Source organism: Scyliorhinus torazame, chromosome 2 (assembly GCF_047496885.1).
Source record: "Scyliorhinus torazame isolate Kashiwa2021f chromosome 2, sScyTor2.1, whole genome shotgun sequence".
Lineage (NCBI taxonomy): Eukaryota > Metazoa > Chordata > Chondrichthyes > Carcharhiniformes > Scyliorhinidae > Scyliorhinus > Scyliorhinus torazame.
The window spans coordinates 225,402,918-225,428,484 of record NC_092708.1 but is presented as its reverse complement, the minus strand read 5'-3'; the positions used below and the strand labels follow the sequence as shown (position 1 = coordinate 225,428,484).

General features: G+C 45.5%; 1 protein-coding gene across 2 annotated transcripts in view; it reads right to left on the bottom strand.

Moving 5' to 3' along the window:
* Window positions 1-25,567, bottom strand: part of LOC140396150 (RNA-binding protein Nova-1) — a 428,879-nt gene that overhangs the window by 74,669 nt on the left and 328,643 nt on the right. Inside the window, exon 4 of one of the 2 annotated variants that reach the window (XM_072484329.1) lies at window positions 21,342-21,413. The exons of the other annotated variant lie outside the window; for it this stretch is intronic. Coding sequence (XP_072340430.1) covers window positions 21,342-21,413 — 72 coding nt within the window. The remainder of the gene's footprint in view (window positions 1-21,341; window positions 21,414-25,567) is intronic. 2 annotated transcript variants of the gene reach the window in all.

The following is a 25,567-nucleotide window of genomic DNA, read 5'->3' as shown; positions in this document are numbered from 1 at the left end:
AACAAATCCTACAAAAACAACAACAAAGACAACAATAAGAAGCGTACCAGAAGCAACAAACACAACAACAAGCATGTCAATAACAACAATGACAACAACAATAGAACAACTACTTGTACGACGTGGTACAACTCTGCCCATGAAGGACAATGTTACTGCTCAGCTCAGAACAATGGCGAGAGTGCAAACATACCGTGGCATGTCAACGCATCTTACCAACTCACGTTTGCTACACTATGGACAAGCAAACCAGCTGTTAGGAAAGATGTCATCAAGAATTGCTACCACAAGCATAAAAAAAAAAAGAGTCCACCTCAGACAATGAAGTGATTTGACCATTTGAACACCTCCTGATGATTTCTTGGTTACATAACCATCAGGACACTGACGGCGTTCACAAGGGAATGACAACATCAACATCGACACTGCCATAACAGCACAAGAAAGCCACTCGACCGTGTAAATTCATGAACTTTGGACTCATAACTATTATCTGGTATTGTATAATCCTCAATGTCATCATAACTATTCTTTGATCTTGTATAGTCATCACAGTCATCACAACTTGTACATGTCATCACTTATTTACCTGTTTTTGTTCAATGTTTCTTTAACACTGGACAGAAAATATGTAACACGAAAAAGGGGGGATGTGGTGATATACATCACTGTAAATACACAAGGGGTTCATGTAAATACACTACGACTAAGTCAACACTAGAGGGAGCACCAGAGACATCATGACATGCAGACATACAGCTAATGAACACCTAGAATAGGACACGACCAATGGGCAGTCGACACCCAGAGGTGACACTACCACAAGTGGGCATTACACAACACATATATGAGGACAGGGCACACATGCTCGGTCTCTTTCCACAGGCGACACTTAGAGAGTAGGACAGGGGCAGATCAGAAGCATCACACCCACCACGTGGCTCAGAGCAGACTGGTTAGTTAGACTGAGTTACTGTAGCAAGATTAGGAGAGATGAACTCATAGAGAGCTAATGCTAATGGTTCAATAAATCACATTGAACTTACTTCAAAGTCTGGGGTATCTTTTGGTCAAAGCTGCATCAAGTTGCAGCCTGTGTTATCCCAGAGTACATAACATAACAGAAACGAGTTTGCATATTTCGATTTATGAGGTACAATATTCAACAGCCCTAGCTGACAATATCGGCAAAATAATCCATAATTGTAAACTTTGTCCTCTACCTTTAGAAGCAGGTTTTTTTTAAAAACAGGTCGATCAGCCAGTCCAATTAAATCAGAGTACAAAAGCATTATAGTATAGGAACTTGTTTTAAAATTTTTTAATACATAATGCTATTTTCTCCATATGAACATACTGTAATGCACACAATCAATTCTTCTTCAGCGATCACTCAATAATGAGTATGATTGTCCACTGAAGAAACTCCATGGTACTGGTCATGGATTCTGTGGGTCCTTGCGTGGCTGATGAGCCCGATCCTAGAGCAGCATCTTGACCGCAAACTTGGCAGGTGTTTCTGGGAAGTGGGGCTGGTCCTTGGATTCTAGATTGCTGGTATTCCTTTCTCACGCTTCGTTTCCAGGCCTCCTCTTACCTTCGGATGGCCTCAAAGAATTGCATCATTCAATCAGGATGTTCCTCCAAGCACTTCTCTCCTGAGCAAGGGTCTTCCAGGCATTGACGTTTACATTGCATTTCTTGAGGTAAGCCTTCAGGGTGTCTTTCTACTGCTTCCTTTGTCCTCCTCTTGTTTGGCCGCCATCCTTGAGCTGGGTGAAGAAGATTTCTTTTGACTGTCGGGACTCTGACATCCTAAGCACATAGTCGGCCCAGCAGAGCTGGCGTTGGATGAACTTGGCCTCGATGATGGTGCTCCCTTCTCCTTCAAGGACACTGATGTTCGTATGCTTATCATCTCTGCTGATGTGGAGAATCCGTCTCAGGCAGCATTAATGGTACCTCTCCAGGGTCTTGAGGTGGCATCTGTATGTAGTCCAAGTTTCTGAGCCATATGGAAGAGTTGGGAGGACGACTGCCCTGCGCACGAGGATCTTGGCATCAGCACGAATGTCGCAGTCATCAAAGACTCTTGGCCTTAGGTGTCTGAAGAAGGTGCTTGCTGATTGGATACCATATTGAATTTCTGCATTGATGGCAGCCCGAGGAGAGGTGGCTCCCCAGTTAGGGGAAATGTTTCAAGTTTGGTAGGGTTTCTCCATTGATTTTGATGGAGGGAAGAACCGGATCTTGCTCTAATCAATTACACAATGCTGGCCAGTGGAATGATCAACTTATCTTTAAAGAACAAAACCTATGATGTATCACTGCATTGAAAACAAATGTACTTTACAATACAGCACCTAATAGTGACATTTTAATGCGTCCAAACATTTCACACATACTTTTCAGAATGTTCATGACTCCTCAGCAGTCTTTCCGTTTTCTTCACAGGCTCCCAAACCTGGTACTTTAAATGGTCTTCCGAATCTCCGCATCACCAGATGAAAATGGTGTGTGGGAAGAAACACGATTTTTATTCCCCATCCTCAGCAGGGCGGATGTGCGTTTTACACATGGGACATTTCCACTCCGCAGAAAGGTCAGAGGAAAACGCTAAATGATTGGGTAGATATGGTAGAAAATCAGATTTCCCCTCCAAATAAAAGTATCGTCAGTCACGCACTGAAACATGTCTCCACCCGCAAAATGAAACTTCAGCCCCGTGTCTCCGCCGTGCTGAAGAGTTTTTTCCTGGGCTTTACAGCATTGTATAACTGTGCAGCAGTGACTGTGAGCCTCGGTTTTCCATGTCTGGAACTGGCAGATGTTTAGACTTACATTTGCTCACATAAGGCTAAGATACTTAAAGGATAGGTTTGGACAAATGCTCAAAACTTTGTTGAGATCCACTGAGAAAAGTCCTTTCTTCGGTGAAAAATCTGAATTTCCCCTACAGAATCCTGAATGAAATCATGAAAACAGATTGATGGCCTTCTATTCTGTGGAACTATTTTTAATACGTTAGCATACCCTTTGGAATGCATTAGACTATCAAAGTACAACTGGATTGGATTGGATTGGATTTGTTGATTGTCACGTGTACCGAGGTACAGTGAAAAGTATTTTTCTGCGAGCAGCTCAACAGATCATTAAGTACATGAGAAGAAAAGGGAATAAAAGAAAATACATAATAGGGCAACACAACATATACAATGTAATTACATAAGCACTGGCATCGGATTAAGCATACAGGGTGTAGTGTTAATGAAGTCAGTCCATAAGAGGGTCATTTAGGAGTCTGGTGACAGTGGGGAAGAAGCTGTTTTTGAGTCTGAGTGTTCTCAGACTTCTGTATCTCCTGCCCAATGGAAGAAGTTGGAAGAGTGAGTAAGCCGGGTGGGAGGGATCTTTGATTATACTGCCCGCTTTCCCCAGGCAGCGGGAGGTGTAGATGGAGTCAATGGATGGGAGGCAGGTTCGTGTGATGAACTGGGCTGTGTTCACGACTCTCTGAAGTTTCTTGCGGTCCTGGGCCGAGCAGTTGCCATACCAGGCTGTGATGCAGCCTGATAGGATGCTTTCTATGGTGCATCTGTAAAAGTTGGTAAGAGTCAATGTGGACATGCCGAATTTCCTTAGTTTCCTGAGGAAGTATAGGCGCTGTTGTGCTTTCTTGGTGGTAGCGTCGACGTGGGTGGACCAGGACAGATTTTTGGAGATGTGCACCCCTAGGAATTTGAAACTGCTAACCATCTCCACCTCGACCCCGTTGATGCTGACAGGGGTGTGTACAGTACTTTGCTTCCTGAAGTCAATTACCAGCTCTTTAGTTTTGCTGGCATTGAGGGAGAGATTGTTGTCGCTATACCACTCCACTAGGTTCTCTATCTCCCTCCTGTATTCAGACTCATCGTTATTCGAGATCCGGCCCACTATGGTCGTATCATCAGCAAACTTGTAGATGGAGTTGGAACCAAGTTTTGCCATGCAGTCGTGTGTGTACAGGGAGTGGAGTAGGGGGCTAAGTACGCAGCCTTGCGGGGCGCCGGTGTTGAGGACTATTGTGGAGGAGGTGTTGTTGTTCATTCTTACTGATTGTGGTCTGTTGGTCAGAAAATAGAGGATCCAGTTGCAGAGTGGGGAGACAAGTCCTAGGTTTTGGAGCTTTGATATGAGCTTGGCTGGGTTTATGGTGTTGAAGGCGGAGCTGTAGTCAATAAATAGGAGTCTAATGTAGGAGTCCTTGTTTTCGAGATGCTCTAGGGGTGAGTGTAGGGCCAGGAAAATGGTGTCTGTTGTGGACCGGTAGCAGCGGTATGCGAATTGCAGTGGATCAAGGCGTTCTGGGAGTATGGAGGTGATGCGCTTCATGATCAACCTCTCGAAGCACTTCATTACGACTGAAGTCAGGGCCCCTGGTCGGTCGTCATTGAGGCACGATGCCTGGTTCTTCTTTGGTACTGGCCTTCATTTCTATATTATATCTCTCCAAAAATGTTCACATTCACCAGGAACCATAAATTCAACATAACTTCATTTCAATATTGACATTTTGGAAAAAGTTACTCCAACGTAATATGTGCAATAATGCAAAAAACATTTATTGATTACCAATTTAAACAGTGAACTGAATAATAATTTTGCTGAATAAATAGGTGCTGAATAGTCAAGGTATATGTTGATCAGACACAGGCATTTATATAAATCAGCCAGTCTATCTTGTCACCAAGGAATAGGTGATTTTTTTTCTACAGGGTGGCAGAGTTTAAGACTTAATTTTGGCAAAATATCCGAGGAAGGAACAATAGATTTTCCGGCCATTCCCACCAGTAGGATCTTCCAGTCCATCAGAGGGTGGAATCAATGGGACCTCCATTGACAGTGGTGGGACTGGAAGATCCCACTGCCTGCTAATGGTTGTCCACTCCATAGCACACACCGTGGGGGTGGGGATGAGGGGGCTGGGGGTGAAGTGGGGTTGTGGTGGGAAGTCTCAGCCAGTTTCAATTTTAACAGCCGAATGGGACAGCTGCTAATGATGATCTATTGAAATTGGTTACATGGAAGAAGTAAGCATTGGTGGAATGCAGAGAGTTGTAAGGCTGAAGGAGGTCACAGAAATACAAAAGGACAAGACCATTGAAGGATTTGAAAACACGCTTTAGTATTTTAAAATTCAATGGTTACTAGAATGGAAGCCAATGTGGATCAGCAAGTAATGAGATGGATGAATAGGACTTGATGTCAGGTAGGATATGGACAGCAATGTTTTGGATGAGTTCAAGTTTATGAAAGGTGGCAGATGGAAGGCTGGGCAGGCGAATTAAGGACTTATCGAGTCTACAGGTAATAAAGGTATGGATGAGGATTCAGCTGCAGAACAACTGAAATGGGCAGATTTGGGCACCATTGTGACGGTGGTAGCAGGCGGCTAACAGGTGTTAACATCTGAATACTGGTAACCTGGTAACAGTGCAGCAGATTAAGGACAAAGATGCTCCAGTGAGGCTCTACATAAGCTTTATTAATAGGACCTCTGTTTTCGATTAGGCAGCTTTCCTGATGCAACACTGAGTCACTGAGTTCAACAATTTCCAATCATAAGCGCCGTCTTCTCAAACCCTTCTTTTGTTTTCTTATGCGACCATACATTTTGGGTTGTTCTCTTATTTTTGTTTTCAGGCACAAGCACAGCTGGCTCAGACATATCTTTTGTTTCTTTGTACCTTATCTTGCCCTGTATTCAGTCCCTTTGGCCCTGGAAGACTAATACATCTATCATTCAACCTCTCCTGTCTTCAATCCTATCACAGTCCGTCCGTTTGTCTTCTTCCCACCCAGCCCTTGGTCAAAACCTATCACAGCCCTAACATAGCCCAGTCTGATGAAAGCTCACCAACCTGAAACACTGGGCAGAATTCTCCCCCAAAAATGACTAAAGGCGCGATTCTCCTGATTGAACACTAAGGGCACAATTCTCCCGTTTGCAGACTAAGGGCGCAATCTTCCGACCGGAAAAGCAGATGGCCGTGGTGCAGCGTGGCCGGTGAAAGCCGGAAGACCCTGCTCCTGGAATCTACCAGGCTTGCAACCTGGGTGCCAGCCTGGCACTGCCAGCTGGCAGGGGAACTGCCAGGGTGCCAGGCTGACACTGCCAAGGTGCAAAGCTGCCATTTTGTGTGTGTGCGCGATCGAGCTGGGGGGTGCCCCGCTGTCGGTGTTTGGGGGTGTACTGGGCTGGGGGAGGTCAGGGATTTTTTTTTGTGGGCTTCGGAGATGGGGAAGGCATTTAAAAATGACATCCCGATCTTGCGCTACAACGGGGAGTTCTAGTGAGCGGAGCTCCCTGTTGGAAAAAATGGGGCTAGTGCAGCTTAGGATGCGATCTTCCGGCCTCATTACACTTGTGTTCAAGCGTAATTAGGCCAGTGAATAGCAGGACAGTCTTACGTTCAAGCGTAATTAGGCCAGTGAATAGCAGGAGAGGCCAAAATCGGGAACTGCGCGAGGCGCCAAACAGTTTGTGATGCAACCGGCCTGCTCCCGTAGGCAAATTCAGAATCCCGCCCTCGCATGGCGAGAAACCAATTATCACCACTTAAGCCCAATTTTCACGCAATTAATGAGAGCCACCCGTCATCCAATAGCCTTCTGTCATTCACCGGCCTCCCCAGCAAGTGGTCACGTTGGCTCCGATTAGTACTCATTTTTAAAAATGTGAACCTGGCAGAAGGGCTTCTGCGGGGAGCCGAGGAGGGGAATAGCCATCTTCGCTCACAGGCAAAGAGACCGCGGGTGCTGGCCTTGTCACCCCAGTGCTCGGCAGGAGGTGGGCCACCATGAGCTGTTAGGGGGGGGGGGGGAGAGATACTGGGATGGGCAATCGCTTGCGACACCACCATGCCAGCCATTGGATCCCAACCCCATTCCAGGGGCAATCTCTGTGCCTGCTCGTCTGCCCCACCAATCACCCATAACTCCCACCGACTGCTGAGGCCTCTGGCTACACGGCTGAAGGCAATCGCTAATAAGGAATTGGCAACCATCGTTAAGTGAGCACTTGCCACATGCCAAATGGGTTCTCGTGGGTAGGTGGGCATGTAGCATATGGGAGCCATTGCCTAGCTTTCCAATCGCACCTTGATGCCAGGACACTGTCTGGGAGTCAACACCACACTCGCAGCAGCCAACATCCGAACACCCAGGGGATGGAACACAGCTCCCAGGACCTGAGCAAGGCCAGAGGGTGGGTGGGTGCCGCGAGGAAGGGGAGTTGCCTGAGAGACAGACAAAGGGTCTGGGGGTCAGCCCGCATTGCGGAAGGAAGCGATAGAGGCATCATAATGTTTGTGCAAAGAGTTGTTTAATGTGCTGTACAATACCCCATTTTCAATAGTGCCACCACCCAACCCCCCTGCCACACAACCCCGGTCCCGCCCCCGTCCCCAACCCTAACCCCTCCCCCTACCCTAGTGCCCTCAGTGATGCTCAACGTGCTTGGCCCTCCTAGCTCTACCACTACGTCTCGGCTTTCCCCAGGATGCACATCTAAGGTGGAGGCAGCCGGCTGCTTACCTTGTCTTGTGGCCTTCGATGCCCCTGGCGGGCGTCCTCTGGGGCCTGAGGGCCCCGGCTCCCTTGTCAACGGCACATGCACAGCCGTGCCACGCTCTCCCTTGTGGTGACCCCGAGACGCAGCCTCATCAGCCGGCTGGAACTCGGGAGTGCTGGTGGCCACCGTTGCACCCCCAATGGGACAGGCCCAGGTTGGCATTCAGCACTCTCTCCTCCCTGTCGGTGCCCATAGAGCTCTGGGATTCACCTTGGGATGGAGAGGCGGCTGGTTCAGGCCACGGCTGCCCCTGTAACATTTGGCTCTGCCAGCTCTGGTGGTTCCCCATAGTCCGCACCATCGAGTCGACGCCCTCGGCAATGCTCTTCAGTGACTGGAACACATCCCCCAGTGACCGGGACACATGCTCTGCAGTGCCTCGGCAATGCCCACCTGCCAATGGGACAAGCTGCGCAGCGTCTCGGCCATTCCATCTGAGGGTAGGAAATATCCCACAGAACCCCATCAAGGTTGGCCTGGTACTGGGTGACATTCCCCAGTGAGGCAGACAAACTGCCGAGACCATCAACCATGGGCGTAACTGACTGTGCTACACCTTGGACACATTCACTAAAGGTGCAAACGTCGTGCACCAGGCTCTCCACTACGGTCACCACCCTAGCACTGTTGGTCTCGGTGCCACGCATTGCCGGCACCATCTCCTGCGCCCGTAGCCTCTGGGACTCCTCCAATTGGTGATGGATCTGCTGGAGTGACACTGATATCTCACTCTGAACATTCAGGATGGTCCCTATTGTCCCCATCAGCTCCGGGTAACTCTGTTCCACAGGCTCAGCATCACGCTGGAACCCAGCTGGCTCCAGGGATTCAGCAGACCTCCAATTGCTGTCTCGCCTGGGGGTTCCTGCCTCCACCAAATGTACATCAGAAGCAGTGTGCTCCAGAAGCCTGACCACCAACATTTCCCACCGAGGTGCATGTATCTGCGCTGGTGGAAGGTGGAGATGACAGCTGTGCCGTGACTACAACGGTTGCATCCTCGGAGCTCTCCTCCGAGATGTTCTCCTCGGATTCAGGAGAGGGCCGTCGCCGTCGGCTGCTGGACCTGCGGGAGAATGGACATGTGGTCAGTGGGAGAGATGGGTCAGTCAGTAAGGTAATCACGACTCATGTTTGACAGGTCTTCTGGGTGGAATCTGGTAGTCCCTTACCTTTGAGGCATCCGCCCACCTACGCGTTGGTAACCGCCCTGTCCTCGGCGCCCCAGTCACCTCCAGGGTCTGCTCCTCAAAGGAGGTGAGGATTCTCAAGTCCAGCACCCCACCGCCAGTCTGGGCCCTCTCCCGCCGGTTATGGGAGAGCTTTTCCTGAGGGGACACAGAGAGGGCATGGTTAGCCACACGGGTGGTTCACAGTTGTTGCTGGGGCGGGGGGAGTGAAGGGAGGATTGAAGGGTTGGGTGGAGGGAGTGCTGAAGGGGGAGGGGGATGGAGGAAGGGTTGGAGGTCGCCTGGGGGGATGCACCCTTGGGGGGTTGGACGTATCCACTTATTGAATCATAGAATTTGCAGTGCAGAAGGAAGCCATTCGGCCCATCGAGTCTGCACTGCCCCTTGGAAAGAGCACATTACTTAACCCCACCTAACCTTTTTTTGGACACAAAGGGCAATTTTGCATGGCCAATCCACCTAACCTCCACAGCTTTGGACTGTGAAAAGAAATCAGAGCACCTGCAGGAAAGCCAAGCAGAGAACATGCAGACTCCGCATGGACAGTGACCCAAGCCGGGAATCGAACGCAGGTCCCTGGCGCTGTGAAGAAACAGTGCTAACCACTGTGCTACCATGCCGCCTTCTCTGGCTGCCACCGGTGTAGGTCATTGGCCTCCTTCCGACACTGGAGGCCAGTCCTCCTGGTCACACTGCCCGAGTTGACTGCTGCCGCCACCTCGTCCCAGGCAGCACTGGCTGCCTTGTGGCTCACCCTTTGGGACCCTCGCGGGAACAGGACATCCCTCCTGGACTCCACTGCGTCCAGGAGCCTCCCAGGTCAGCATCCCTGACTCTTGGGGCCGGTCTCCTCGGAGCTATTGTTTCGAGCTGACTGGGGTTGGTTGAGCAAGTGCAGCCTAAGTGCTGCTCGGCATTGTTAGCGGGTGGCTGGCGAGCGCAGTCCCGGCGAATCAGCTGGCGAGCCGGCATTCATGGTGAGAAGCCTGTGAGGCCTCGTTAAATGGACCAATTAACATTGAATAGTATTGCCGGCCTCGCCGGGCTGAGGGCCGGGAAACCCGGCAATTCCTGCTCACTACAGCACTTGGATATTTTTCCAGAGAATCGCGCCCCAAGAATTTCCTTTGGAGTGGGGACCTAAAGACGCCGGCAAGACCAGCTCCTCAGAGGCCGGGGCACCATTTTTAAAGGGCGCTCCAATCTGAAGGTTAAGTTGAAGGTCTCCGCCTCCCCCCCAACCAATGGACATCGCGACCCCCGCAGACATAGAAAATACAGTACAGAAGGAGGCCATTCGGCCCCTCGAGTCTGCACCGACCCACTTTAAACCCTCACTTCACCCTATTCCCATAACCCAATAACCCCTTCTAACCTTTTTGGACATGAAGGGCAATTTCGAATGTCCAATCCACCTAACCTGCATGTCTTTGGACCATGGAAGGAAACCGGAGCACCCGGAGGAAACCCACGCAGATACGAGGAGAACATGCAGACTCCGCACACACAATGACCCAAGCCGGGAATCGAACCTGGGACCCTGGCGCTGTGAAGCAACTGTGCCAACCACTGTGCGACCGTGCTACATGGGCAATACCACCAAACCTTGACCTCGGAGGGGCACCTTCCCCCGTCACTAAATTTTCGGGTCACCCCCACTAACTACATGGACATTAGGGTGACTAACCACCACAACCCATCCGCCCTCGCTGGCAATCGGGGCAGTAGAACCCTCCCAATTGAGCAATACCTCGTTGTGGGGTCGGCTGAGGCCCTTCCACCTTAGGGACTCCCTTCAGGTCCCGCCCCTTGCCAGTGCCACCCTGGCAGTGCCAATCTTTTTTGGAAACCAGTAGTGATTCACGCTGTCCTCACACTGCGCTGGTTTGAGTGGTCAATCCCAGGATTAGGAGAATCTGGCTAAAACCCGAAAAAGCATATTTAAAAGAGTCCAAAAAGTCATTAAAATATGTTTATCTGGCTCAGGCCCAGCAAGGGCATGAAGCAGATTGCATGCAGTGCTGCGGGCTGGGAGCATCATGCTCAGTTCGATCTCCGTTTAGGGGGCGGGCGGGATTCCCTAATAATGGGGCTAAGTCCCCAAGCTCGCGGAAATATGCACGCGAATCACTCTGGACTTACCTGGAGAAAGTCCAGAGTGATTCTCCTATCTGGAGGGGGCTAGCAGGGTCCCGGAGTGCTCCTCGCAGTTCCAGCTGCCAATACGGGGCCCTGCACATCTGGCCGGGGGTCTGCGCATGCTCACGGCGGCCGCCCGCGCAACATGGCCGATCCACACCACGGACCGATACCAAGAAGATAGGCCTCCCCGAGATTGTGCGCGCCCGCGGATAGCTGGCCCCCGATCGATAGCCTGGTCATCCTGGAGGCCTCCCCGGTGAATGATTCCCCTGCCCCTGACCAGGGCGGCCACGGATGGAGTCCGCAGCCGCCACCCCAAGTGCCCGCCGAGTGGAACCATGAGAGAACCAGGCTGCACTCTTTCAATGGCCCCCGACCAGTGCTGCGCCGACCACGCACGCCCAATTGGCAGCGATTCTCTGGGGACCGGAGAATCGCAGGAGCGGTGTCGGACCCGATCTTGGGGTTGACGCCCATTCTCCGCCCCCGCGTTGAACGCGATTTCGACGTGGAGGCTCAAAGAATCCCGCCCAGGGGGTCTCCCTCTGTTCGTCGAAAATAGCGGGAGGTGTGCCAGGTGCAACGCATTTGGCGGGGGGGGGGGGGGGGGTGGGAGGGAATCATCCCCATCAATTCAGTTTCACTCTCTGCAGATGCTGTGTGACCACGGAGTATTTCCAGCATTCTCTGTTTTTATTTCTGCATTTTGCCAATTTGTGAATTACTTTATTTGCTTTAGACATTGGACCACTCCCGACAATCTGCTTCAATGTCTGTTTCTCAAAAAAACTGGCCCTGGACATCAAAGAAATATTTTCCGGCGGTGGGGGGTGGGGGAGCCTTCACCGACCCCATAGAGAGATATCGCTCTCTGACTTTCTCTGATTTCCTGTAGAGAACTACATTTTGCTCCTCACCCATTAATAACATGGCTGAAATTGAATTTCACAGCACTGGGGTATCTCGCACTTTACACAATGTACACAGTGTGTCATGATATGCAGACATGCAGATAATGATATACAGACAGGCAGCTAATGAACACAGAGAACAAGACATGACCAATGAGCAGGCAGGACACTCAGGGGTGGTATTTCACTATAAAAGGCAGGAGGCACTCACACTCCGCCTCTTTCCACTGATGAACATTTACAGAGTGAGTCAGGGTGTATGTACAGTATCACACGTCCAGCACGTGGCTAAGAGCTAGTCTGGTTCAGCCAGACAGAGTAACCATACTTAGATTAGCAGAGAGTCGAACTCATAGAGAACTGTGCTACTGGTTCAATAAATCAGATTGAACTAACTTCAAGATCTGGAGTATCTTTTGGTTAAAGCTGCATCCAGTTGCAGCCTGTGTTATCCCAGAGTACATAACACATCATGCTACCAGGAGACTGCTTAATCTAGATGGTTTACCTCAGTCCGTTCCGTGACGACCAGTGAATGTATCCCGGCACCTCACCAGCTCAGGACCTCCGGCAATCTCAGTGCCAACTGGCGGACATTCAAGCAAAAGTTTCTGCTGTACATCGAAGCTTCAGACCTTGTGGGTGCGTCTGATGCAAGGAGGATCGTGCTTCTCCTCTCAACAGCGGGTGATCAAGCCATCACACTCTTCAACTCTTTTCACTTCACCGAAGGCCACAAGACAAAGTTTCAGACCATCCTGGATAAGTTTGACAGTCACTGTGAAGTGGACATCAATGATTGAGACCTCCCCGTGGTCCAAGGTTGGCATCGGCCTCTTTCATGCGAATGGTCGTGATTACGTGTTGATTATTGACTATTTCTCCAATTACCCTGAAGTCGTGAAGCTCTCAGACCTCACATCGCGGACCGTCATCAAGGCCTGTGAGGAGACGTTCTCCAGGCATGGTATCCCACTCACTGCCATGAGTGACAATGCCCGTGCTTCAACAGCCACGAGTGGTCTATGTTTGCCAAGTCATACCATTTCAAACATGTCACTTCCTGCCCACACTATCCGCAGTCCAATGGGAAGGTTGAAAAAGGGGTGCACATTGTGAAACAGCTCATCTGCAAGGCTGCGGATTCTGCTTCTGACATCTACCCCGCGCTGCTTGCGTACAGGGCGACCCCACTGTCCACTGGCATGTCGCCGGCTCAACTCCTGATGAATAGGGACCTGCGGACGACACTTCCAGCCATACACTTGCCCAACCTGGATCACCTCCCGGTGCTGCAGAAGGTGCAGCAGCTCCGAAACCAGCAAAAGCAGGGCTATGATGCTCATGCCACTGATTTGCCCATGTTATGCCTGGCAGACACTGTCATGATCAAGATACCGGATGGTGGCTGGTCTGCTCCAGCTGTCGTTATTCGACAGGCTGCGCCCCGCTCCTATGTTGTGCGTATGGCTGATGGTTCTGTTGTGCGACGAAACAGATGGGCACTGCGCAAAGTTGCCTGCCGGCAACCGCTTTCTTCTCCGTTTCAGTCTGTTGTTTTGTCACCTCCTGATACCTCGAACTACGAGGCCACCAGTCAGGCTTCCATCCCACCTGTCAAGGCGCCGTCGTCGCCACCACCACCTCTCCGGCGGTCAACAGGATCAGACGCAAGTCCGAGAGACTGGACTTATGAACATTTGTTTTGTTTGCTATGTTCTGTTTTCTCACATTAGACAGCTGTCTTCACATGTTAATACGTTCACATATGCCACCGCTTGTAAATATGTTAATATATGCCACCACATGTAAGTACGTTCCCATGTGCCAACAAAACATTAAAAAAAGGGCGAAGTCATGATATGCAGACATGCAGATAATGATATACAGACAGGCACAGACAGGCAGCTAATGAACACAGAGAACAGGACATGACCAATGAGCAGGCAGGACACTCAAGGCTGGTATCTCACTATAAAAGGCACGAGGCACTCACACTCCGCCTGTTTCCACTGATGAACATCTACAGAGTGAGTCAGTGTGTATGTACAGCATCACACCTCCAGCACGTGGTGAAGAGCTAGTCTGGTTCAGTCAGACAGAGTAACCACACTTAGGTTAGCAGAGAGTCGAACTCATAGAGAACTGTGCTACTGGTTCAATAAACCTGATTGAACTAACTTAAAGGTCTGGAGTACCTTTTGGTTAAAGCTGCATCCAGTTGCAACCTGTGTAATCCCAGAGTACATAACACATCACAGTGGAGCCCAGCACACCAAACTAGGTTATTTTGAATTCTTCCATCCCTCGAATTTGTTGCACTGCCCCTGCCTATCCATGGTAACTTCCTTGGTCAGAAAACCAAAGATGATTAGCTTTCGGAAATTACAAAAACTACTGTAAAGCAAATTTGGACAATGTAAAAATGAAGGTTTCCCTTCCCTTCTAAGATTGCAGATTCTTGGCAAGAGGTCAATTCAGGTTCGGGCTGAAATTCTTGGCCGGGATTTCCCGGTCCCACCTGCCAGGGGACCGAAAACTCCCACCTCAAGTCAGCAGACCTTCTGCGGGTTCATTAAACTTTCTGTCCCGCCCGCAAGGATTCTGCAGTAGGAAGGACTGGAAAATCGAAGGATTGGAAAATCCCGTCTCCAGTTAAGAGTTATAGGGTTCCTAAAACAAGAACAACAACAAAAATTTGCAGATTCCCCAAAACATTTACACTGAATATAGAGCTGGTATTAAAGGAGAGCGAGTTCACATGGTTAAACAGTGTACCTTAATATGGATTAACTACAGTTTATTTGATAGCAGCTTGTTACAATCTCATACTTAGTGTGACGGTGCTGAACGATTAATATACAGGTCATTACTAATTACAAAACATGTCCAGATGCAGAATGTCAATTGGAACAATGAAAAAATAGAAAAGAATTCATTTAATTTCTGAAAATGATGTAATCAATTGAATGGGCTCCAGGCATTTGGCATGGGAATATTAAAATTGAAAGTTCCAGGCACAGGCAATAGATATTCAATAATTTTAGTTGTTTAATCTTTGGAACTGCAATATGTTTTAACAACGGGGGGTTTAAACCCCACTTGGAACAATAAATCATGCTGCTGCCAGGCTATAGATTTTAAGTATAAGTGGCCAACAGTATGAAAACGAATTAAAGTCTTTGATTTTAATGGGGGTCAGGGCTACAATAAATTATCTTCTAACTTATTTTGGCAACGGTAATGACAGCAGGACAGGAAAATATGGAGTGGCACGATTAGCAAGTCACTTCCATCATCGTTTCCTCTTTCTTTTTCCCATTCAAGCCATGCTGTCGTGCGGATGTGCCATTATAATAGTGATGGTCCCTTGGAAATTCAGAGCTAGTCATTAGATAAATTCTACTTAACAGGAAGGATCAATATAGTAAAAACTTGATTTTTGTTTTACAAAACTCGGCATTGAAACTTTATAGAATTGCACAGCATTTCTGTGGACATCAATTCAATTCCGAGTTAATAACTTTGCTGTCAATGGAACATGAGAGTTTGGAAGAAGTGCAACTGTCTGGGTGTGTCCTAGTTGGCCAGCTAACAAAAACTGATCAGCATTTTATTTTGTCAAAGTCATTCTAAGCAACGAATGTCCAATAATTCAGCCTTATGTGCTGTCAAGTCGGGGTTTTTTTTTTTTTACATTCAAGACCAAAAATTGTTTTCTCTCTACGATGCCCTTAAAGTGATAATGGAAAAAACAAAAATCAATTTGTTTCCTAGGCAACAAGCAAGCCTTATCCTGAGTCTTATTAACTCTAAGATTGTGTACATTATGCTTCCAGTCTCGGTCTTTCTTCAGATAAACCTAATCTTGGTCAGCACACAATAGTGATAAATTGTTCATGTCGGCTAATCTCACTGTGCTACTTACCTATAAAGTATGTCGACAGGTCAGAGATTACCTTTCTACAGCTCTTTCCAATTTACTGCTGTGCGGCAAATGGATTATCAACACACTGATGTGAATGTTAATCACTGTTACTCTTATAAACAAATGTCAGGCATGTTATTTATCACAGAATAATGAACTTAAAGCAGGTACAGCCTATTCACACCACCAAGATGTCACAAGGACAACTGTAATTCAGCTTTAAAGGCTGGGAGGGTGATGGTATAATGCTGAAGTTTAGAGAAAAAAGGTCTGAAATACTCCTATACCTGACTCGATTCATTATAAATCGTGGAAACAACTTCCATCAATGCAAGTGTATTAAGTTTGATCATCATTCTCCCAAATATAACAAGCATTCGGTTCAAAGGAGTTGCAACAAGAGAAACTCTTCAATATGCTCTGATATTGCTGAAAAAGAGACATGCTGCCAAAGCTTTTCCTCTTGTACTCATCAGGACAGATTCACAAGAATACCAAATCTCAAAAGGGAACACCAATTTATACTGCACGAGAAGGTGTAGATTGGTTGGCAAATGGACTCCAATTGGTAGAGGTGTTGCCATGGAGAGTGTACCAGGGAATAGTTAACTGCTGCTTTTGATTAAACTCAAATCATACAAGTCAACTCTTGTCAAGGGAATAAACCGGGAATGGCTGTTCCCCAAGCTATTGTTTTGTTGAGAAAGTACAATGTGTGGACATGTTCTTTCTGTTTGCAATGAACAGGACCCGGTGTGTGAATACATATAGCTTCTAGCACGTGCACATGTGCCACACTACAAGCCCAACTAACAATCTTAAATTGGTTTTCAGTGTAATTTGGAACAAAATCAGGATTGTTTGGCATGCGTTGTCGAATAGTGGAATCACATTTAATGTTGGATACTATGAATGGAATTTTCCATTCTCTGCATCAAGTGCTGGCTGAGGTGAGAAAATCCAGCTTGCAGCTCACAGACGGTTTTTCGCTCTCAATAGCCCAGCACTCTGTACAGAAAAAATATGGAAAGTGGCCCATCCCATCACACTGGCAGGGCCGGCAAAAGCCGGCAGCTGGGAATCCTGAGATCAGGGCACCATCTCTGATGGGCAACGAATGGGATCCCCCCCACATGCACACAGTGACCCCAACCCCACGGACACAGGGGACATTCCCTCAAAGTCACTGAGGAGAAACACCCCCAGCCGATAGTGGAACGTGCCCCCATGGAGCCCTCCAGAAGGCCTTCCCATTACTATGTTCAGCATCCTGGCACTAATCCGGAACTGCCCCCGGCATTACCTCCTGGCACTGCAATGGGTAAGGTACAGACCGTAACCAACCAGCCCATTCTTGCAAAACTCAAAACACAGCATGTAACATTATATGTGGTTTCACAAATGGACACTATTTGCTAAATAGTCCAGTATGCTAAGAATTATTCTGATTTAAGATTGTCAGTCGAGCTTGCAGCGTATCGCATTTGTGTGTAGTGGAAGCTATATATATTAATACACAAGGCTCTGTTGTTTTCGGACAGAAAGAACATATACACACATCGCACCTGTTTCAGCTGAACAAAATAAGTGACAGCCATTTGCTGCTTCATTCCCCAGAGAAATGCCTTGACCAAGGGCCAAGCTGCCTAGTTTACATTTCAAACAATGATAGGCAGTTAACTGTCAGTTACTATCACCTTGTGCATTTTCCATGGCAATAGCTCTACCAATCAGAGTCCATTTGCAAACCAATCAGCACTCTCTTCTCATAGGGTATAAATTGTTGTTTTCCCTTTATATTAGTATTCTTGTGAAATGTTCTGATGAGCGCAAGCCATTCTGATGCATGTAAGACAAAAAGCTTTGGCATGTCTCTTTTTTTCAGCAATACTCAAGTTCTGCAACACCAAACAATTATTTCTATGCCCTAATATGCTATAATTTTGAATTGTAACACAAAATCCATATTGTGGCCTCAAAAGTAATAAGGAAATCTGCAATGGTTAGTGACATGCAGATCTCAAGATGATTGTCACTCTACTAGAGGCATTCATTTTTAAAAAAATTGTTACATGAAATGATACAAGGAATGCAACATGAAATGCAGCATGAACAGTCTGCATAACCCATTTTTCATTTCACTAGAAAATAGGCTATAATTAGACATTCTCTCCTCCTTCCTGTTGACTCTGCTGGGGTTGATTTCACAGGTACCAGTCACCTTCTAGTACCCTGCCAAAATTCCAGCATTCATGTGAGTCTTGATAGTGTCATTCATCATGCTGTTGGACAAGCCAAACCTGACCCTGTCTTATGTGATATCCACAAACGTATACTTCAGTAAATGCATGTTAACAGGAGTGCGAATCGCACCTGTTTTTCTCTCCCTAATGAAGAGCACAGAAATGTGTAGTGGTACACCAGTGGTCACAATGGCTGAGGTCATCTCTTTGCACTTTGGTCAGTGTTGAACCTGGCATTGGTTTGTACGACTGCACAGTTTTGGTGAACCATTGACAAAGGGCGGCACAATAACACAGTGGTTAGCACTGTTGTTTCACAGCACCAGGGACCCAGGTTCGATTCCCGGCTTCAGTCACTGTCTGTGCGGAGTCTGCACGTTCTCCCCGTGTGTGTGTGGGTTTCCTCCGGGTGCTCCGGTTTGCCCCCACAAGTCCCGAAAGAGTTGCTGTGAGGTGAATTGGACATTCTGAATTCTCCCTCAGTGTACCCGAAGAGACGGAAGAGTGTGGCGGCTAGGGGCCTTTCACAGTAACTTCATTGCAGTGTTAATGTAAGCCTACTTGTGACAATAATAAAGATTATTATTGTTATTATGTCCTTAACAAATATTCTACTATTCTTACATTGTAATCTGTATGTGGGAGTGAAGGGATTGCTCACTGGTCAAGCATACAACATATTTACACTGATTGTGGCTTATGAATAATGAAAAGTTTGTACTTGGGAGAGGATTTAAAAGATTAGGAACGGACACTTTACGTGGGAAAGTTTTGGACTCACTATAATTCCAAGTTTGCAGATACTCAGTTAAAATATATACTGCAACATTCATGTGCCTCCTTTTCCCTTGGTTTATCTTCACTTTTAGAAGGTGATAAAAGCATTTAATCATTCAGAGCAGCTACTGATAAACAATTCCACATGGATCCAGGGAAAGTAAAGAAGAGTACATTGGTTATAAGCAGTGTCACTGTTCAAAGCACTTGACAAAGGACCTTATAGAATGTAGACGTTAGATACGTTCTGTTGAAGGGCAGGCATGTAATATTTCCATTGATGACTGTATAATAATATCTTGGAGAAGATAAATTACGCTTTTCAGAATGACATCAGGGTATCCCACTTTCCATGGGTACCAAGGTCAGAGATTAGAAAACATGAGTGTCTCCCCTTGAGCCCTCTCATGAGGACACACAGGAGATTAAAAGAGTAGAAAGAGTATCACATTGCTTCAAGTTTAGTGCCATTCTCTCCCAGAGCCCAAGGACCAAGATAAAAATGCCTCTTGACACACACAGTTTAGGAAAACTGGTATGCTGTTAATTTTTTCAAAATATTATAAGTAAAATCAATTTCATTAGTTCCTAGATACATTTTAATATCTTGTTGGTTTGGGAACATCAACAAATTCAGCAACATATAATTATATAAATTTTTTACTCTTACTCACCAAATATTTATTTTGTGCACAACATAATTTTCCAACACAGGCCACAGATGTTAAACAACGTTATCATCACCCTGCTTGGAGTGAGGTTGCACAATGCAATACAGCTATTGTTTAATCATGTGTTACTTTCGAGAACAATACTCGACCTTGTCAGTATTTGAAACTAAGATTGAAATTTAGCAATATTGTGATACAATTGTGCAAAACAGTATTTTACACTATGATAAGAAGAAATAGTGTATTATATTGTAGCAACTTGGCTTTCAGTTCCATTTACCTCAAGAACAAAAATTGCAGTGCTCATGCAAAATAAACTTGGATAATTGCCATATTAGAGAAGTATTGTATGACACAGATAAATTTAAGTCTAATAAATTGTGTTCAACTTTATGTAATTTTCTTAGTTTTGACTTTTTAATAATGGATATTAACAGCAGACATTCTAGACTGTTAAACACATTCATCTTCAGAGATTAGGCCATTTGACAATCAGAGGGAAAACAAACATTGTTGCAAAAGGTTGTACAATGAGAGGATGAATGCTGCTTTTGAGAAGAAAACAATACCATGGACCTTTTATGTATAATGCCATTAGACTGGATTTTGTGGTAACAACTGGTATTCATGAGGCATCTTGAACATCATCAAAAAAATCCCCAAGTGCTTCAGAGGAGTGCCTTCAAACCAACTGAACTTCAAAAGGATGACAAAACATTTTGACAAAGATATTTTTTTAAGGAATGTCTTAAAGGAGAGAGAGGGAGGGGAACTTAGGGGGGAAACTGCAAAGTCTTGGGATTAGAGAGCTGAACGTACAGCCACCAGTGGAGCAGCATTAAAATCTGGGATGCACAGGAGGCCGGTAATGAAGGAGTGCAGAGATCTCAAAGGTTTGTAGGGCTGGAGATATCAAAGATAGGGTGGGGTGAGGCCATGGAGGATATCAACATTTAATTGAACCAAATGGAACCGAACATCTTTGAATATGTTTCAAACAGCTTTAGGTACTGTGCAAGGGGAAGCTCTATTAAAGGCCACTATCTTTACCTCAACAAAGCAATCCCTTCCTGTACATGGGTAAAATTTCCATTTTGTGTGCTCTACTACATTTAAAGATCCATGCAACCAGGAGTGTGGATCAAGGGTCAAGTGATGCCCAATGAAGGCATTTTCTCAATTGCTCAATAAAAGCTTTTAGCTGGATTGTGATCAGCCAATGTACTCATTGGCTTGTACTCAGCTTTAAGTGAGAGGGCTCATGCTGGTTCCAAACGGATTGAAGCCTAGGCTCCATACACACACACACACAGGTCAATAAAATTTATATGGTGGGCTTACCTCAAGCCGGAACAACAATACCAAACATTTGGTGAATTCATCATTAACACACTGGAACCTGTCCACTGTGTCATCTACAAAATGTTCAGCTAGGGCACAGGTGTGACATCATGATGCACAATAATAATAGTAACTTATCTAGCTTAGATAATTTGCAGAGTCAGTTTCATTGTTATATTCAGCTGAGCAGACAGTTGGTTTATTTCTAACCAAAGGCAAAATGGTAAATGAAGAGAAAGCTGGAAACAAAAATGTACAAGACAAATATATATTTTCTGTTCTTACCAGAAACAGTTAATCTGTCAAAGCAAAAAGAAAGTCCATAATACTGCTGGATGTTCTTTAATAAACAGCATCACATTTTTGCTGTGGAATTAGCACGCTTGTCTTCTCTAAAGCTAGTTATTAACAAGTGTACCTGTTACAAAACATTCAAATCCAGGAAAGGCCTCTTTCCCAATGTAGCTGTACAATGTTCTCTATACCTGTGAAAGTATGGTGTAGATGGTAGATGATACTGTACCTGATTGGCTCTGGTGGTGGTCATGGGGTCAGATGGAGAGGACTTGGTGGTAGTTGGGGAGGATGGCAATGTCTGGGAATAAAGCAATTCAGGAGGAAATCACCAACCTTAAGCCTTATACTGAACAATCCTATGCAATAAATTCCAAACAGTCCAAGGTAGCTTACTTTGGCAAATATTTTAGGCATTATTTCCATAATTATTTATCCACAGCCACCTCATGCCAATGAAGGATGGATGAGATTTACGATGAAGACCTGGTGTCAAGAGAAATATTGTGTTTTTCATCAATAAATTTTAAATTATGGTGCCATTGTGATGATCCAATAGGTCGTGCAATTTTTTTCAATTATTGCTGTCCACCATAGCAAATGTGGAACAGACAGTTACATGGCTTTTTGCGCATGAACAAACATTGTGAATACATTTTGAGCAAATTGTTTAAGTTTGAACAACAGTTCTCTGTACACATTTCAGTAAAACTAATATTCTAAATCTACAACTCTACTGGAGTCATAATTGCACGATAAGACTTTATATCAATTTATATGTTTAGTAAATGTCATATATACCATGCTAACAGTTCAAGGAATTTAGGATATCATCTCCCCCAGGACTGTTTATTAGCCTGGTGAGACTTTCCTTGGTATTGAGTCTAATGTTGATTATATATAAAATATCCCGTAAAGATGACTCCATAATAAAAAAGATTTGCATTAAAGTTGAACACATTGAAACATGGTATGAACAGATTGTATTGCAAATCAGTATGCCATGCCAAATGAAGATATTCAAATTTGTGAAGTAGTCTTCAGAAATTAGTTGAAGTCAGGGAATAATTGATTATCGATAAACTAGTATTCCAGAATATATTTTGAGATTTAAAACTCAAAATAGGATTAAATGCCTGGTACCTTATTCTACATTTCAGAGTTACTTTAAGTTTGGAAAAATGTCAGCGTCAGTCTATCTGATTTTCTCAGAAATCTGCGTCCTCTTCATTTTTTATTTGCTACTTTTGGTAAGTTTTTCCTGCATTGCAAAAATGTTATCCGAAAGGTTTAAAGGAAGACTGTCTGCAAAAAAAAATCCTGTTTAGCAAACTCTGTAGTGGGGAAATAACATTTTTGAATCTCTCTTATACTCTACTGAATATGTTAAATCTGTCAACATTTCCACATGTAGGATTTGCACATTTTTAATTAGTCAGGCAGCTTTGCCTCAGGTGTAGTCAACCACCAAATATGAATTGGAGTGTGTGCAGTATTCAGATAGAGGATAAAAAAAAAGTTCCATGAATACTTGTGTACAGAACCACTCCGAAAAGTGGTATTTGTGCATTTGGAGTTTCACCTGCTAAGGCTGCTCTGCTGAAAGGACTTTGTTTTTTACAGGAGGGTGAGTGAAAGAGACAGCAAAAGGACTTGACCATAAACAGCATGGGTGACTCAAATGTCCTCTCGCCTATTTCTATACAGGCATTGAAGCCATTTCAGCATCACTCACACGTAAAACAAACGAGAATGGAAAAAATAAGATGAACAAGACAAGATTGCGAAATGTAATTTAAATAGGAAGAGAATATTGAAAATAAAGGAAAAAATAACTGCACCTTGCTTTAAGATAAAGGTTATTTCAGCAAAAGTTTTCAAAGAGGCAGATTTCAACACAGACAGAAATTTTAATGTGAGAAATAAACATTCAACTAAAATAGGAAATTTCTACCGTAAGGAACTACAGAGAGTCGTGACAGACATAGATACATAGAAGAGAGGAGCATGAGGAGGCTTTTTGGCCCTTCGAACCTACTCCGCCATTTTTCACGATCATGGCTGATCATCCAACTCAATAGCCTAATCCTGCTTTCTCCCCATAGTCTTTGATCCCATTCACCCCAAGTGCCATATCTAGCCATCTCTTGAATATATTCAATGTTTTAGCATCAACTACTTCCTGTGGTAATGAATTCCACCGGCTCACCAATCTTTGGGTGAAGAAATGTCTCCTAATTTCTGTCCGAAATGGTTTACCCTGAATCCTCAGACTGTGCCCCCTGGTTCTGGACACACCCACCATTGGGAACATCTTCCCTGCATCTACCCTGTCTAGGCCTTTTAGAATTTTATAAGTCTCCAAGAGATCCCCCCTCATTCTTCCGAACTCCAGCAAGAACAATCCTAACCTAGTCAATCTCTCCTCATATGACAGTCCTGCCATCCCTGGAATCAGTCTGGTAAATCTTCGCTGCACTCCCTCGAGAACAAGAACATCCTTCCTCAGAAAAGGAGACAAAAACTGCACATAATATTCTGGGTGTGGCCTCACCAAGCCCCTGCATAATTGTAGCAACACATTCCTGCTTCTATACGCGAAACCTCTTGCAATGAAGGCCAACATACCATTAGCCTCCTTTACCGCCTGCTGCACCTGCATGCTTACCTTCAGCGACTGGTGCACAAGGACACCCAGGTCCTGCTGCACACTCCCCTCTCCCAATTTACAACCGTTCAGGCAGTAATCTGCCTTCCTGTTTTTGCTTCCAAAGTGAGTAACCTCACACTTAACCAATTATACTGCAACTCCCACTGATTTGACAACTCGCCCAACCTGTCCAGATCATGCTGTAGGGTCTCTGCATCGTTGTCACAGTTCACCCCCCCACCCAACTTGGTATCATCTGAAAACTTTGAGATGTTACATTTTGTTCCCTCATCCAAATCATTAATATATATTGTGAATAGCTGGGGTATTCTAGTATTCCACTAGTTACTGCCTGCCAATTTGAAAAGGACCCATTAATTCCTACTCTTTGTTTCCTCTCTGTCAAGCAGTTTTCTATCCACCTCAATACACTTCCCCCAATGCACTTCAATCTTGCACAATAATCTCTTATGCGGGACTTTGTCAAATGCCTTCTGATGTGCAAATATATCACATCGACTGGTACCCCCTTGTCAACTGTACTGGTTACATCTTCAAAGAATTCCAACAGATTTGTCAAGCAAGATTTCCCCTTCATAAATCTATGCTGGCTGACTGATCCTGCCACTGCTTTCTAAATGTTCCACTATAAAGTCCTTGATAATGGATTCAAGAATTTTCCCTATTACTGATGTTCGGCTTACTGGTCTATAATTCCATTTTCTCTCTACCACCCTTTTTGAATACTGGAGTGACATTAGCTACCCTCCAATCTGCAGGGACTGTTCCAGAGTCTATAGAATCCCGGAAGATGACCACCAATGATCCACTATTTCCGGAGCCGCCTCCTTAAGCACTCTGGGATGCAGATTATCAGGCCCTGTGGATTTATCCGGCTTCAATCTCATCAATTTTACCAGCACCATTTCTCTTTTAATATTGATCTCCCTCAGTTCTTCCTTCTCACTAAACCTTTCATTCTCTTCCATTTCTGGTATCTGATTTGTGTCCTCTTATGTGAAGACAGAGCCAAAGTATGTATTCAATTGCTCAGCCATTTCTTTGTCCCTTATTATGCATTCCCCTGTTTCCTTCTGTAGGGGGCCTACTTTTGTCTTTACCAATCTCTTTCTCTTCACCTATCTATAGAAACTCTTAGTGTCAGTCTTCACATTTCCTGCAAGCTTACTTTCGTACTGTATTTTCCCCTTCTTAATCAATCCCTTGGGCCTTCTTTGCTGAATTCTAAACTGTTCCCAATCCTCAGACCTATTATTTTTCTTGGCCAACCTGTATGCTTCTTCCTTGGATCAGATATTTCTAATTTCCTTTGTAAGCCATGGATTGGCCCTCTTACCCATTTTGCTTTTGTGCCAGACAGGAGTGAACAGGCAGCCCAGTCCATCACGCGAAACCGCCTCCCCTCCACTGACTCTGTCTACACCTCCCGTTGCCTTGGGAAAGCGGGCAGCATAATCAAAGACCCTTCCCAACCAGGTTATTCTCTCCTCCAACCTCCTCCATCGGGCAGGAGATACAAAAGTCTGAGAAAACAGATTCAAAAACTGCTTCAGACGCCTGAATGACCCTCTTATGGACTGAACTGATCTCTCCACACATCTTCTCTACTGAGTAGTACTACCCCCCTTATCCTTCACCGATGTCTGTGTCGATGTATTTACAGTGTATCAATCGTATGTCTGATGTTTCTTCATGTATGGAATGATCTGTCTGGACTGTACGCAGACCAATACTTTTCACTGTACCTCAGTACACGTGACAATAAAGCCAAATCCAAATCCTGT